The 16,319-nt window shown below is 55.1% G+C and overlaps 1 protein-coding gene across 3 annotated transcripts in view; it reads left to right on the top strand.

Annotated features, from left to right (window-relative positions):
- Nucleotides 1-8,854: 8,854 nt before the first annotated feature.
- Skor1 (SKI family transcriptional corepressor 1) overlaps nucleotides 8,855-16,319 on the top strand; it is an 8,166-nt gene continuing 701 nt past the window's right edge. For 2 of the 3 annotated variants that reach the window (XM_005347792.2, XM_005347793.2), the window contains exons 1-8: nucleotides 8,855-8,877; nucleotides 9,191-11,393; nucleotides 12,388-12,484; nucleotides 13,447-13,557; nucleotides 13,948-14,019; nucleotides 15,260-15,334; nucleotides 15,566-15,640; nucleotides 16,140-16,205. In XM_005347792.2, coding sequence (XP_005347849.1) covers nucleotides 8,855-8,877; nucleotides 9,191-11,393; nucleotides 12,388-12,484; nucleotides 13,447-13,557; nucleotides 13,948-14,019; nucleotides 15,260-15,334; nucleotides 15,566-15,640; nucleotides 16,140-16,205 — 2,722 coding nt within the window. Of the gene's footprint in view, nucleotides 8,965-9,190; nucleotides 11,394-12,387; nucleotides 12,485-13,446; nucleotides 13,558-13,947; nucleotides 14,020-15,259; nucleotides 15,335-15,565; nucleotides 15,641-16,139; nucleotides 16,206-16,319 lie in introns of all 3 variants that reach the window. The other variant, XM_005347791.2, reaches the window with a different exon arrangement.

Below are 16,319 nucleotides of genomic sequence, written 5' to 3' on the forward strand. Positions count from 1 at the left end.
ATGTATCCGCTACTTGCGTTTGTTCTTTTGCTTGCTACATACTTAATAAACTCGCTCATTCAAAACCAAAAGTATGGCTACCGTAGATCATTCTCCAGGCAGAACAGACCCTCTCTAAAAACATATGGAACTTTTTGAGGTTCCTTAAAAGGCAAACCATAGAGTCACAATACCCAGCATGTCCACACCTAGGTATATACCAGGAGAAATTAGGACATGAGTCATACACAAACTTCCACACAAATATCCGTAGCAGCATCACTCAGTAAAGCCACAATTAAAACAATGGAAATAACCACCCAAGTCAACAAAATGTGGGGTCCATGCAGCAGAATATTGTTTGATAATAAAAAGGAATGGAGAGCTAACGAGTCATCCCAGTCAGTAAATGTGCTCGCCAGCAGGTCTGATAATTCAAGTTCAATCCTGACTCTCATGATAGAAAGAGAAAATCATCTCCCATGGGTTGTCCCCAGACCTCCATGTGCGCATCATGGTGGACACGATGAATGAATGTGTGAATGAATAAATATAAAGAAAGAAAAATGTTAAAGGAATGAAATTCTAATATACACTATAAGATGGATAAGCTTGAAACCACCTTGCAAAGCTAAAGAAGCCGGTCATGAAAGGGCCCCGCACTGTCAGATTGGCTCCATCTGCATGAGATGTCCTCCACCATGAGTACACAGAGTACCTACAGAGACAGAAAGAAGACAGGAGATTGTCAGGGTCTGAGGAGTGACAGCTAAAAGGCATGAGACTTCTCTTTGGGGTGATGGAACCTAATGTGGACAGTGATGGTTGCATGGTGCTATGAATATGTGAAACTTGATGAACTGTTTGCTTTAAATCATACATGTATGTGAATGACATGTTGATTTTGCTTCCTTAGGGGTCAGTGAGCCCATGTTGAGCTGATGGCCTAATCCCAAATCTTCCTCCAATTCATGTGGCATCTGGTGGTCTGCCCAGCATCCCAAACCCTGGGCACAGATTCCCTTGACCTGTTCCAGACAGGAAGACTGGACTCCAAAGACAGCCCCTCCCCATAGAAAGACTCAGCGAAGAGAGGGCTCAGATGTGCTGAGTAACCACTTTTGAGGTATATTTACATGGGGTGGGGCCTAGGGAAGAACCCCAAAATTTAGGAAGTACCTCCAAATTTTGCCCTCTAAGCACCTCCCTGGAGGCCCTATACCTGGCTATGTGTCTGTCATCCACCCAGGGACTTACTTAGTCCTTATGACATCCCTGCAAGGCTCCATACCAATACTCAACAGTGTCTTAGTCATTGTCCAACTGCTGTGAAGAGACACCATGACCAAGGCAGCTCATGAAAGAAAGCATTTAATTGGGAGCTGGCTTAAGTTTCTGAGCATAAGTCCATGATCACCATGCCAGAGAGTATGGCAGGCAGCAGGCTGGCATGGCGATGGGGAAGTCACTGAAAGCTTACATCTGATTCACAAGCAGAAGGCAAAATAGAGAGACACTGAGCCTGGCATGAACTTCTGAAACCTCAAGACCCACCCCTAGTGACACACCTCCTTCCAACAAAGCCACACCTCCTAATCCTTCCTAAATAGCCCATCACAGGGAACCAAACATTCAAATAGGAGACTTTGGGGTCATTCTCTTCAAACCACCACAGACAGTAACAGATCTCTTTTTGTTTGGGAATGGCCTAGAATTTACTGTGTAGTCCAGACTGGCCTTGAACTCTTGACTCAGCCTTCCACATGCTGGGATTATAGGCTTCCAGTATCACTCCCAGCCCAGAGCAGATTTTGCTGGCTCCAGAGTCTGTTCTTCAAGCAGCTTCCTCAGGAGAATAAATTGAGGCGCCCGTGGGAAGGGTGCCTTTTGCAACCACCAGAAGTTTGGCAAACCTTGGGGTATCTTGCTCCAGAGGCCTTGCCTGAGTCCATGTGGGAGATGGGAAGCCCAAGGCTCTCAAACAGCACCTGGGAAGATAGAACCCTAGTATCACATTGGGCATTGGACCCCCTACAGCCCTCACCATCGAATGTTGTTCACACATTCATTCAACAAACATGCTGAGGGTCTACTGTGTTCCAAGCCCTGTCCCGTGGACCTGGTTACAACAGAGAATGTTGCACTCCAGTGTGAGAGACAGAAAACACAGATAAGTGATCAAGAAGCATTAACCTAGCAGGGCTGTGGCAGCGCACACCTTTAATCCCAGCACATGGGAGGCAGAGGCAGGCGGATCTCTGGGAGTTCGAGGCCAGTCTGGTCTACAAGAGCTCATTCTAGGACAGGCTCCAAAGCTACAGAGAAACACTCTCTCAAAAAACAAAACAAAGAAGGAGGAGGAGGAGGAGGAAGAAGAGGAAGAGGAAAAAGAAAAAGAAGCATTAACCTACTCCTGGATCAAAGATGAAAATATAACAGCCAGCAGTAGCAGACAGTTTTGAGGGAGACCCTGTCACAGGGAGAGAGAAGTTAAAGCTCCCGGCTTTCTGGGCAGGAACCTCTGGGTCATACTAACTTCCTGGTGTTTTCTTACAATGGAATAAACTTCTAAGTACAAAGAATAAATTCTTCCAACGCAAAGAAGGAACTGGAGCAGCCTGGGGGGATGGCATTCCTCTCCCAGGGTGCCAGCTGGACTATGGGCTGGAACCCAACCCAGAGTCCAGAGGAAAGGGAGAGCCCCTTGGGAAAAGTTCAGGCCAGCCGGCTGCTCCTACACTCAGTCCCAAACACCTCTCCAGAGGCCTCCCAGCTCGCTGTCTGCTGGAGCAAAGGAAGCCGGTCCAGCATGCCCTTCTTCGTCCCCCTAGCCTAAATTGCATCTCTAAGTACAGAGGAAACCTTGGAACCTGAAACCTCCAGACCATTTCCCAGGGCCTCGGAGTGCTCTGTCCCTTTCTCCCCAAGCTTAAGCACTCCACAGGGCATGCTACTTATAAGCAAATCACCCCTCCCCACCCCAGCTCAGAATCCCACAAGTAAGCTGCTCACGGAGGGGTATCTGGGGAGGAATCCCCTAGAGCCCCACACTACCACGGAGTGCTGGCCAGTGCCCACCAGCCAGAGATAAAAGTCTGCTGTGTGTAAAGATTTGTGGACGAATTTAACTGGACCCCTCTCTCCTCCCATCAATGTCCTGCTCTCGCTCCTCCCTGTTCCCAATGAGCAAGGTTTGCATCAGAACCTGGAGCCCCAAGCAGAGACTATCTTGTGGCCTCAATGACACCAAGAATAAGGTGGGCCACCAAGCAGCTCCTCTGTGGCTTCTTCCTCTGCATAGCCACTAACCTCTACTAGGGGCCCAGAAGGCCCCGCCCAGTTGCCGGCTCTTTCTGGGGCCAAGGCTGCAGAACTAGGCTAGGCTGTATCTGGCCATTGGACTAATATCCAGATATTAAGTAAACAATAAATTAGCAAAACTACAAGAAAATTCTACAGCCCTTTACATTTGGCAATCATTGAGTGTTAATTAGAAATTCATTACAATTAAAACCCTGCCTAAACAGGGCCTGCGCGCCTTAATTACATCTGATTTTTAATTCAGAATACGTGTTTACACAGAAAGCGCTACGTACCCCATGATTATCCCCAATCCTCTTTATACTGTACTAATTATGTAAATTAAACCTAATTAACTGACGAAAACTGCCGTTAATTCAACTGGTAAAAGATATGTGCTTGAGACGAGGCGCGTCAGCACAGCCCGGCCCAAGCCAGAATCCGAATGGCGCTAGAGGCCGGGGCCCGTGTGGACCCAAGGACGCCTGGAAATAGGGGGCAGCGCGGAACTGAAGAGGGGCTGAGGAGAGCACAAGCAAGAATGGAAAAAAGAGACAAAACCCTAATTATAAAAACTAGAGAGAGATGGGCCAAGGACAGCAACTCCCTCACACTCTCCCTGCTCTGCGCAGGGCCGCAGGATCGAAGGACCCAGAGACACCACTGGAAAAAAAAGGGTCGGGGAATCACATTTCGCTGCTGAACCTGAGTTCCAGTCCCAGTTCTGCCCACCAATTAGCCTCCTGAACTTGAACAGATGACCTGGGCCTAAGAGGCATCTTTCCTCCACACCCAGGCCAAGGTTGCACATTCCTCCCCGTCCCTTCACTCGGTCAGACCCCCTCTGCAGAGTGTCAGACAGGGCACGCTGGGTGTAGCTCAGCCTGCGCGGTCGGTCTTACTGAAGGAAGAACCTGGCTCTGTTGGCTTCCAGTGCCTGACTCTTCCCTTCCTGTGAAATGGGGATGCTCCGTGATGGCTGCTATGAGAACAGGCTGGCGGATCTTAAAATGTGGATGGCAGTAGTGTTGCTATGGAACTGGCTCGATCTCGGGGCCCCAGACAAGCACCCCAGAAACCAATCCCAAGCAGTGGCAATTCCCCCAAGCCTCTCCACCGGCCTTCCGTAGTTTATCTGGAGTTGCCACAACGAAGACTGGGACCGGGCTGGGAGCTGTCCCTAGCTTGGTGCTGAACAAGGAGCCGCGGCTACACCTGTCGTCCGCTAGTGCAGTACCTAGAGTAGGACCCTTTGTATGAGAGGTCCCCAGGGGCTCTGTCTCCTGGCTACCGGCACTGTCTAGAGTCCAGGAGACGTTATTAACCCTGGCAGTACAATAGAGGCAAAACAGGCACGACCCCTCGGGAAGAGGACGTTTCGTCCTCCCCCTCCTACTCCACCACCCCAGGGGCGCAGGACTTCTCAATCGTTGTCACCACCAAACCGAATTCTGAGGGTGCTTTTAAAAAAAATCATTAGGCGTCTAGGAATAATTACTGAGTGGAATTGTAATTATGGGATGGGGGAGCCTGGGCCGAGGGAGGGAAGAGGAGCAGGGGTGGGAGAGCTGAGGATAGCATCTGGTGCAGGGACGGAAAACAGGCTGTTTCCCGCCAAAAGAAGGTGGGGAGGGTAAGAGCACAGAGTTGGAGTGGGACAGAGGTAGCACCTTGGAGAGAGGCTGGAAGGGGAGAGCCAAAGAAGAGGTCCTGAACAGGCTCAACGCTGAGGAAAGCGAGAGACGGGGAGGAAGCAAGAGAGAGGGAGAAACAGAGAGGGGGGAAGCGAGACTTTCATCTGGAAGAAATGGAGCCTTCAAACTTGTTTGGGTGGCTTCTGAGAACAGACTGGAACCCCGACCCAGGTCTGGTACCTCCTGCCTCCGGGAGCAAGGCCTGAGCCACCTAACTGTACCCCGGGCTCCTTTCGTGGGGTCTCTTCGAGCCAGAGCGAAGAGCAGGACAAGAGCACGTGAGAAGTGGAAGAGAACGGGAAGCGACCCTACCGGAGCTGAAACACTGGAGAAAAGAGGACCCATAACAACCCAGAGCCAGAAGGAAAACGAAAGGGCGGGGGCGAGGGCGACCCGGAGCCTCTACCCGCGGAAGATTTATGGAGCCGCTCAGGTTCCAAGGACAGGCTGCACTCGCCGCTGCTGCCACCGCCAGTAGCCGCTGTGGCCGCTGCGCCCCCTGCCCCGGCGGCCCGCCGCGCCCCGGGCCATCCTTGCCATTATTAACTTCTGTTTGATTAGGGTAATTGTTCAAACTTGGGTTGGACAGTATGATTAATTACAGTTTAATTAACGTGTCCATTAAGGACACTTAATGCCACGGGGGCAGGAAGAGGAGGTGAAAATGACCGAGGGGGTACCCGAAAACAGGCGAGTGGTGTGCTACTAGTAACCCATAGATTAAGATAAAAAAGAGACCAGAAGGGAGGAAATGAGGAGAGAGAGAGAGAGAGAGAGAGAGAGAGAGAGAGAGAGAGAGAGAGAGAGAGAAGAAAATGGAGCACTGTGGGGCATAGAGAAAGTACCAAGGGATGATGTCCCGGCGTCCAGAAAACGGACCCCTCACCACTAGAAAACAGCGACGTCGAATCCCTGTAATTGACCCCAGTTCTCGTGGGCCTCGGTTCCAGGCCTCCCCCAATTATGATTTAGCTCTTGCTTTAGGCCTGTTAGGAATGATAGGAGATACTGGGGTAGGAGCACAAACCCAGTTCCCCAGTCCGTTGCCCAGTGAAGAAAGGAGAGTGACTTTCTCTGTAGTGCACCCCCAGCCTGCTCCCACAGTCAGGAGCGGTGGGGGGCTGCACTGGCCCCTTCCGCTAGTCTCCCCAGTGCTCGGTACCCTATGCCATTCTTGACCTCCGGTCCGGGTCTCCAGGGCCACTCAGTTCCACGGTCACTGCAGCGGGAGAGTGATGTGATCCTCCCCACTGCCCTTTCTTTTGAATCATCCTCAACTCCATCACCCTACCCCGGCCTGTCCAGCTCAGAGTCCTTGGAGAGCAACGGACCCTAAACACTTGCTTCTCATGAGCGAACTTTCTGGTTCTCCGGCCCTTCCTCCCATCGGCCTCTCTGGCTTGCGCGGGGCCGCAGGTGCGAGCGGCGGGCCGCAGGTGGGCGACCGCTTACCTGGGGCGCACAGGCCCTGGGGCTGCGGAGAGGCGGCGGGCTCGGCCCTTGGCCCGCGGGCTGGCGCACCCGGGGAGGGCGCAAGTAACTGCTAGGGGTGGTGGGTGTGGCGCCCCGGCTCGCAGCTGTCAGGCGCTCTAGCCTAGCGCGGGCCTCGCCACTCCCGCCAGTGACCGCGACTGTGCCCGCCGCCGCGCCATGAGCTCAAGGCTTCGGCCTCTCCTTCGGGCCAGTCCCCGGCCTCGGGGGCATCGGTTCCAGGCACCGGACTCCGCTCCGGGGACCCTGGTGCCCCACGCCTGTTGAGAGCGGGAGGGGCCGCGGGTGGCAGTGCGGGGAGCGGGGTTGCGCGGCTGTGCGCGCGCGCGGGGAGGGGCCGCGCCGTCACCCAGAGAGCCCGGCGGATCCCCGACTCCCGCCCGCCGCTCCGCCCGCCGCGCACCTCCGCTCTCCGCTCTCCGGCTCCAGCCGCCGCACGGTGAGTACCCACGGTCGGGAGTCCCCAGCCCCTCGCGCCAGCCGCCCCAGCGCTTCTTTCGTTGACTTCTCCTTTAGACTCTGTGGCTGTTGTTTTCTATTCTACCAAACGACTCCACAGCCTCACCGCCACCGCTGCCTGCCTCCCGCCTCCTAACCCTTGCTAGGCTCAGCCCTCAAGCCCCGGGAACCCGCCAGGGGGTCCCTGAGCCGCCTTGACCGCTGCTTCTTGTGGCTGAGTGCTGTCCCTTCGCGGGCGCTTCCTTCTTTGGCCCTCGAAATGCTGTTTCGTTCCTAGGGCTCCCCACTTCTCCGGGCTCCAAGACTGGAAGCCCTCTGGGAAAACCCTTTGGGGACGCAGGACCCCCAGCTTCAGGTGGACGCTCCTGGTTCAGGGTGCCTTCTTCACTGTATGCGGGCCGAGTACATTAGCCCAGAAAACCAAGAAGCCATCGTCATTTCCCAGAGCTGCACGCTCTCCAGCCACCTCCGCAGCCTGTCTGAGAACCATTCCTGGGACGCCTAGCTTGCCTGGTTGACCCCTTAGCCAAGGAGTTAGGACAGTGGTTTGTTTGCCTCCTAAAATGTTACCAAGGACTTCAGTGGGAAGGGAGGATCAATTTGCTTCAGTTTGACTGGAAGATGTGAAACAGATAATAGATAAATTGCTTGATACTTGAACAAGACACAAGATAGATGGGAGAAAGAGGAGTGAGCGGGCAGCGACAGACAGCTCGGGGACAGATAAGATCGACAAATTAGGAGCACCTAAGCAAACAGAGAGGGAGGGAAAGAGACAGATCAAAAATTCCAGGTTATTCGCTGAAGGCTTTGGAATTCAGACCCCCTATTAGGTTGAAGCTGCCCCCACCCCGTGGATTTGCCTTTCCAGCCAAGTTCCAGGCAGGGAGTCCTAGGGATTGGACTGGGCTGCAAAAGCACCTGCCGCCTTGTACTTGGTTGGAGCTTTAAGTGTATGAAGACACGTGGGGTGACTAGGCGACCTAGAAGGCCCTCCATATCAATTCCTGGGTCCTCCACCAGGCTATTCTGTGGACACAGCTTCCTGTCTGTCTCCTCCAGAGATCAAAGCGGGGGGGGGGGTCGGGGACCACCAGCAACTTTTTATGCCTGGAGTTTTGCAGTGACTTTCAAGAGAGGCCAAGATTCTTTCTAGCCCGTATGAACTGGGTTATCAAGGCATGAAGAATACTCAGAGAAGACACTCCCACCAAAGGAGCAACCCAGTGCCTGGGGAGCCTCTGTTTGGCCTCAGGAAATTAGGCATAAGTGAAGGAGGAAGGCTCAGGGAATGCGTTTTCAAAAGCTAAGAGGAGACTCCGGAGAAACCTCTGTGAGAATCTCTCTGTCCCAAGCGCTGACCCAGAGGGGAAGCCAGCTTGAGTCTGGAATGCAGCTAAAAATGCAGAAAATGTGGTTAAAAACTGTGTGATCCTGGCCCAACTGATGGCTGGCAGGAAAGCTTCCTGTAAACCCAGATGGACACTTTCTGCTCAAGGAACACGGGGCGCAAGGTGTCAGAAGAGTAGTCCAGGTTTGTGCAAGCCGGTACTGTTGTTCCTGGAAGCCGGTCATCCCGAAGCTAGGTGCAGTGGGGGCCACCCGAGGTCGTGGTGCCCGCGACGAGCTTTGGAAAGGGTAGGGTTCAGCACCGCGAACAGCGGTGGCCTCTTCCCCTTAACGTTCTTCAACCTCCAACCCTCCTCCTTCTCCCTGCCCCCACCACAACATCCTGCAGTTTGGTGATGGGCAGTGAGTGCCCCTCCCTCGCTTCCCACCTCTCCCCTCACTGCCCCCGCCCGCAAGCGTGCACGCGCTACTGAGCAGAGGGGCCGCTGGTCCGGGCTTCAGGACCCTGTCGGGCAGGGAAGGCTGCGAGGTAGCTGGAAGCAGGAGAACCTGGGTGCCGGCCGGAAAGCCTGGATTTGGCTATGGCATTGCTGTGTGGTCTTGGGCAAGTCACTTTCCGTCTCTGGGTCTCAATTCCTTCCCAATCTGAAAACAACAGGATTGGGTTCCTGGCAGTTGGGGCTTTTCTGAGGTTTCGATTTTCCCTTTTTCCTCCCTTAGCCCCCCGGGTGCTTTGTTTCAGCGCAGACACGGGTCTGAATAACAAAAGAGGCCAGTCCAAGGGACGAATGAGCTTTTACTCCCCACTGCCAAGTAACCCCCTCGCACCCCACACGTTGCGCCCCGCTGGGCGGGCCTGAACCGAGGTAGAGGCGCTAAAAATGGCTCATCTGCTCTCTGCTCTCTCTATTTCGCAGGAGCGGCGGCATGGAGACTCTCACCACTCAGCTGGGGCCGGGGCGCGAGGGCAGCTCTTCTCCCAACTCCAAGCAAGAGTTGCAGCCCTATTCAGGATCCAGCGCTCTGAAACCCAACCAGGTGGGCGAGACGTCGCTGTATGGAGTGCCTATCGTGTCGCTGGTCATTGACGGGCAGGAGCGCCTGTGCCTAGCCCAGATCTCCAACACCCTGCTAAAAAACTACAGCTACAATGAGATCCACAACCGCCGCGTGGCCCTGGGCATCACGTGCGTGCAGTGCACGCCGGTGCAGCTGGAGATCCTGCGTCGGGCCGGGGCCATGCCCATCTCCTCTCGCCGCTGTGGCATGATCACGAAACGAGAGGCCGAACGCTTGTGCAAATCATTTCTGGGTGAACACAAGCCACCCAAACTGCCCGAGAACTTCGCCTTCGACGTGGTACACGAGTGCGCTTGGGGTTCTCGGGGCAGCTTCATTCCTGCTCGTTACAACAGCTCTCGCGCCAAGTGCATCAAGTGCGGTTACTGCAGCATGTATTTCTCACCCAACAAGTTCATCTTCCATTCGCACCGCACACCCGACGCCAAGTACACTCAGCCCGACGCCGCCAACTTCAACTCGTGGCGTCGGCACCTCAAACTCAGTGACAAGTCGGCCACCGACGAACTGAGCCACGCTTGGGAGGACGTCAAGGCCATGTTTAATGGCGGAACGCGCAAGAGGACCTTCTCGCTGCAAGGAGGCAGCGGAGGTGGCGCTAATAGCGGGTCCGGTGGTACAGGGAAGGGCGGCGCTGGCGGAGGTGGCGGTGGCGGTCCAGGGTGCGGCGCGGAGATGGCCCCAGGCCCACCGCCTCACAAAAGTCTCCGCTGCGCTGAGGATGAGGTGACTGGGCCTCCGGGACCACCTCCACCGCATCCGCAGCGTGCACTAGGCCTGGCGGCGGCAGCTAGTGGCCCTACAGGACCTGGAGGGCCTGGAGGCAGCGCGGGAGTTCGCAGCTACCCGGTGATTCCAGTGCCCAGCAAAGGCTTTGGCCTCTTGCAGAAACTGCCCCCGCCTCTTTTCCCACATCCTTACGGTTTTCCCACAGCCTTCGGCTTATGTCCCAAAAAGGACGACCCAGTGTTGGTCACCGGAGAACCCAAAGGCGGCCCTGGCACCGGGAGCGGTGGGGGCGCCGGCTCTGCCGGGGGTGCCGGTGGTCCGGGGGCTGGCCACTTGCCCCCGGGAGCAGGGCCCGGCCCTGGCGGCGGCACTATGTTCTGGGGACATCAACCTTCCGGCGCAGCCAAGGACGCAGCGGCGGTAGCTGCAGCAGCAGCCGCCGCCACTGTGTACCCGACGTTTCCCATGTTCTGGCCAGCTGCCGGGAGCCTCCCGGTGCCGCCTTACCCGGCCGCACAGAGCCAAGCCAAGGCCGTAGCGGCCGCGGTGGCTGCTGCTGCTGCGGCGGCGGCGGCAGCGGCTGGCGGTGGCGGCCCGGAGTCTTTGGACGGTGCCGAGCCAGCCAAGGAGGGCAGCCTCGTTACTGAGGAGCGTTGCCCGAGCGCTCTATCCCGCGGGCCCCTGGATGAGGATGGCGCTGACGAGGCGCTGCCTCCGACCTTGGCTCCCTTGCCCCCTCCGCCACCGCCACCCGCCCGCAAAAGCTCCTATGTGTCGGCCTTCCGACCCGTGGTCAAGGACGCGGAGAGCATCGCTAAACTCTACGGCAGCGCGCGCGAGGCATATGGCTCGGGGCCTGCTCGTGGGCCAGTGCCGGGCACAGGGACTGGAGGAGGTTACGTGAGCCCGGACTTTCTGAGCGAGGGCAGCTCCAGCTACCATTCCGCCTCTCCCGACGTGGACACCGCGGACGAACCTGAGGTGGACGTAGAGTCCAACCGCTTCCCCGACGAGGAGGGCGCCCAGGACGACACTGAGCCCAGCGCACCCAGCACGGGAGGTGGCCCAGACGGAGACCAGTCCGCTGGGCCCCCATCTGTCACATCCTCAGGCGCAGATGGTCCCACAGACTCTCCTGATGGCGATAGCCCTCGTCCTCGCCGCCGCCTTGGGCCACCGCCCCCTGGCAGAACCGCATTAGGGGACCTGGTGGCCGATGATGTGGTGCGGAGAACTGAGAGGAGCCCACCAAGCGGTGGCTATGAGCTACGAGAGCCTTGCGGGCCCCTGGCAGGCCCCGCGGTGGCCAAGGTGAGCCAGGCTTCCCACGGGTGGCGCCTCCTCCCTTACTCTGTTCTGTCTGTGCACAGAAGCCCGGGCCGAATGTGGGAACTGGGATTTTGTTCTGCTCAGGCGTTGGAGCAGCAGGTCCCAACTGCTCTTCTCAGCCCCACTTTAGGGCTGTGGAAGTAGGCACTCTGGGACCCCCAGGTTGCTGGATTCGGAAAGGAAAATCCGGGGGGCGGGAGCAGGCCTGAGAAACAGCGAGGGCATTTTGTTTTCGTTGATGGAGTGGGGAGGAGATTTGCAGAGGCCGCTAGGCACCCAGAATGACAAACAAAAGAGGTCTGAAGGAAGAATAGAAGAGAAAGGGACCCAAAACTAGAAAAAAGCTCCCTGGAGGCCAGGCCCAAAGTGTGCCTGCATGAATGAGGATGACACCCAAGAAACACCAGAAAATAGGGAGAGAAGAGAGCAGTCTCATGACAAGAAGTCTCTAGAATCCTCTATCCTCCTAACTAGCAGTTTTCAGAGTCTTTTCCAACTTGGGCCTAAGGAACTCCATAGCTCTTGGCTGGAAAGCCCAGGCTCGCGGGCTCTCTGATTGGCAGGGAAGTGACCGGATAGTGAACTGTGACTAGGCCGGAAGGGTTGGCTGTTTTGAAAGTAGATGCGCACACCTGTACATTGACATTGAGTTTATTAAAACAGGAATTGTTGACTGTGTGAGAAAGGCGTCGTTTATGCAGGGAACGACCTAGGGAGGGAAGGTAGCTTTAAAAAAAAAAAAAGCGAGCATTGAACGTGGGTGGATTTGAACAGCCAGAAGCTTGAGAGCCGCTTTGTGTTTCAAGCCATTTGCTGGCGCGTACCAAAGATTATCCCAAATCAACTACGATGTGTCACCGCTGCCCTGGGCGCCCAGGTCTACAGAACCCACCAACTTCTGCCACCCCCTCGGCCTTCCATTTGACCCCTGGGCACAGTTGTCCCCCTAATCGCCTGTCATTTTCGGCCGCCGCAGGTCTATGCGCCTGAGAGGGACGAACACGTGAAGAGTGCAGCTGCTGCGGCGGCGCTGGGTCCCACGGCCTCGTACCTTTGCACCCCGGAGGCCCACGGTAATGCCTCCCGAGGCCTCTGGCCCTTGTGATCTAGGGAGCACAACCAGAACCCAGGGCCAAGTCGGGCCTTTCAAGGAAGGGAGGGGATGAGGGGAAGGGGCCCTGGCGGGCTTGGGGACGTAAAGAGAGAAAGAGGGAAAAGAAGAACAACAGAAGAAAAAGGAAACTGCGGGCTCCCAGTGCTCTGGGTTTGGTTAGTTAACAACAATCACGACCCATCCTCCTCACTTCCCCCTGCGCTCACACTCCAGCATACCGCCTCCTCCGAGATTTAAACCTTTCAAAAAAACCACGCCTGGAAGGCATTTCCTTCAGGTCCTTCATTTATCCAGAAACGCGCTCAGCTTTAGACTGCGTGGTGGAGAGGCCTGATCTGGGAGCAGGGTGAGGGCTAGTGGCTGCGTGCTTGTGTACCCCAGAAGCTCAGGCATAGCTGCGGCCCCCCTTCAAGGAGCAACCCTGCATTTGCATTTGGGACTGGGTAGTTAGGGGAGGAAGAGCAGGTGTGGGGGGAGGGGACAACAGAAATCCAAGCAGGCCTCTGCAGCCGGGTGCCGGACAAAGTCCCCCTAAACCACCAGCACCCGAAAGGTCGCCTTGGAATGCGCTCTCCTCTGGAGTCGCGCGGACAAACCCGGCAGCTACGCGCTCTCCCGGTGCCCTAGTATCTGCGCGCGCAATGTAGGTCGTTCGTCCCTGGTGGGCTCAGCTGCTTGTCTTGATCTTTTCCTGGGGGCTAGGGGCTAGGGCGGGGGCGTGAAGCTGGGGTGGAGCAGACCTTCTGCGGGGGGAGGGGGTGCAGAGCACAAAGCCTCAGGGAGCGCGCCTGGGCGCACAGCCGGGAACCAGAGGCGGCCACGACGTTTTTAATTAGGGCTTGGGCGCCCCAACCGAGGCCGGTCTGTAATATCCGGGTCACAGTTTCTTTGCCTCTCCTTGAGACTCAGTCTGCCTTTTAGAGCAAGACAAGGAAGACAATCACTCGACGACAGCCGAGGACTTGGAAACTAGGAAATCCTTTTCAGACCAAAGGAGTGTCTCCCAGCCAAGCCCAGCAAACACAGATAGAGGTGAGCCCCAACAGACCTCGCCTGCACCCGTGGCCTCGAGCTGAGATCCAACTCATCCGGGTCACCACAGGCTTGGAGGAAGGTTTTCATTGTAAGCAAATGATGCCATTGGAGAGATAGTTAATGTCGTGGGGGAGATGCAGACCGGCTTTCAGGACCTGTTTCTAGTGGGCTTTCTGAGAAAGGGGAGGGGGCCCTACCGAAAGGAAAGGGAAGAGGGACCACCTCAGTCACCTAGAATAGATCAAAGGGTGCTTCCTGCCGGGGCTCATCTTCCAGAATCCACTTTCCTTCTCCCCAGATTAGTGTCTTGGAAGGTATTCAGGTCTGGCAGAGGTCCTTAATTTGACAGAATTCCCAGAACCCCTCTTACTTGCCCTTGTATCCTAGGTGATGATGGGCTCCCTTTGGATGTCACAGGAACTCAGCTGGTGGAGAAAGATATTGAAAACCTGGCCAGAGGTGAGGTTCAGTCTGGGAAATGGAACTATGAGGTGCTTGAGGTGGATGGGTCCTTAGAGGAGAGTACTCTTGTAGTGGGTGTGTGCCCAAGGTTCCACTGGGGGAGAGGGCATCCGTCCATCTCACCCAGCAGAAAGGATAACCCTCTGGGTACACGGCACAGAGGTACACTTGAGAGTAGAGAGAGTTTATTGGAAGTTTGGGTTCTTACAGGCCAGTCTTGAAGGGCCCAGGGAAAAAGAAGAATGGGCCTTGATTCTCAGAACGGTTGACAATTTGTTTCTCTCTCTAACCCCATGATAACCCAGAACTTTTTCTGAAGAACAAGATGGTGGGCGGGTATTTGTTTCAGGAACGTGTCAAAGGCTACTTCTCCCTCTGGTATCAATGCATAACCCTTCACAACAAAATGTAGCTGGAGCTCATCTGCAGAGCAGGACGCCCCTCCTGCTTTAGTCTCACAGAGGAAGATGGCATAAGCCACAGAGGACAGTGGCTCTGAATCCCACTCAGGACCTTCACTTACATGGCTGTGTTGCAAAGGAGCCTTCCCATGGGAGGATCTAGATACTTGTGGCCTCCTGTTGGGGGCAGCTTGTCCTCCCGCTTCCCAGAACAGGCTTCTGGGGATATTGAACTGAGCCTTCCCCACACCGGCCAATGGAAGGTCTTAGAAATTGCGCATGGGGTTGGGGGGGGGGCAGTAGTCTTCCTCCCCTCTTAGTTGCAGATTTTACAGGATATGCCCCAACTTGAAAGCCCTGGTCTTTTATCTGGTTGTTCAGCACATGGATTTGGGGGTCTAAGTACCCCCTTGAAATTGTAAACAAACTTTCTGTGTACCTCTTTTTCTCTAGGAAGGCTGTCCTTGGATCTGACCAGATTCTCCCTGATATGTCTTTCAAGGGGAGAGTAGAAGTCTCATTTGAAATGGGGAATCATGTTTTGTGGGTCTTCTTCTGAGGATGGAGAGTTAGGAACAACTTAAAGCAGATGTCAGGCTCCAGTTGTTTCTTGGAACCATGGTCCAGAAATGCAAAATAGTTTCTACCTTCTTGTATTTGAATATCCTGAGACTATTCCCTAGGCCCCCAGCTTCCATCAAAGTCTTGGAGTTCAAGTGAAAAGTAAAAGACAAAGTGCTCAGGGGTCAGGACCTTTGGCCAGGGCAGAATCTTGGGCCCGTGAGTCCCCTGGATTTCCTCAGTCTCCCCTTTACCTCTCTCCCAACCCTTCACAGAAGAATTGCAGAAATTGCTTCTGGAGCAAATGGAGCTTCGAAAGAAGCTGGAGCGGGAATTCCAGAGTCTCAAAGGTACTTCTTTCCTTTCCTGCCCCACAACACCACTTCCCGAACCTTCGGGAACTGGGTGCAGACAGCGGAGGCCACTGGCCCCGGGGGAGAAAAGAACTCCAGTCTCCAGTGTTTCCAGCCAAGGGAAGGACTGAGGGGGGTTGGGAGTAGGGGTAAGGACGGGAGGAGGCGGGAAGTGGAGCTGGGAGAGGAGGCTGTGCTTAACAGCTCTCACTTAATCAATTTGCACAGATAATTTTCAGGATCAAATGAAGAGGGAATTGGCTTATCGGGAAGAAATGGTGCAACAGCTGCAGATTGTCAGAGGTAAGACGGGAGTCAGGTGAGCGAGCGCGCGCAGTAACCGCCTCTCGTCTGGCAGGAGCCGCAATGTTGGCTCAGTCATTTGGATTTAAATTGAAGGTAATTTAACAATTATTTTTTTTATTTAATATCCTTTGTATAGTCTGATTAGCCTCAGAATGGCAAGCGAGCCCAGCGAACGGCTTGCAGGCATCATTACGTGGAGTGATTGAACTTCTTAGCGCGGCAATTTCCATGGTTTCTAAATTAAAAATCGAGGCGTAAAATTACCTGGGAAGTAATGCCTAAGTTTGCTTTAATTTTGGTTAGATCCGTCTGCCTTTAAGCGCCATCCCAGGCCATTTCCTCCCCCACTCCCAGCCTGCAGTTTGAAGTGTTAGTGTACCCCTCCCCAGTTTCCGGAGTTAGTTCTGCGGGGGAGAGGCTGTGACCCTGGCCACGACCTCAGCCAACTGGCTGGAGGACCGCCTGTGTTTCCTCAAAGTACTTCTGTGTCTTCCAGATACCTTGTGTAACGAATTGGACCAGGAGAGGAAGGCGCGCTATGCCATCCAGCAGAAATTAAAAGGTGTGAACCCAGAAACAAAGATGAATGAGTGTGTGTGTATGGGGTGGTGGTGGTGGATGGATGGATGGATGGATGGATGGATGGATGGATGGATGGATGGATGGGTAGGTGGGT

The sequence above is a fragment of the Microtus ochrogaster genome, chromosome 5, assembly GCF_000317375.1.
Source record: "Microtus ochrogaster isolate Prairie Vole_2 chromosome 5, MicOch1.0, whole genome shotgun sequence".
In the NCBI taxonomy this organism is placed as follows: domain Eukaryota; kingdom Metazoa; phylum Chordata; class Mammalia; order Rodentia; family Cricetidae; genus Microtus; species Microtus ochrogaster.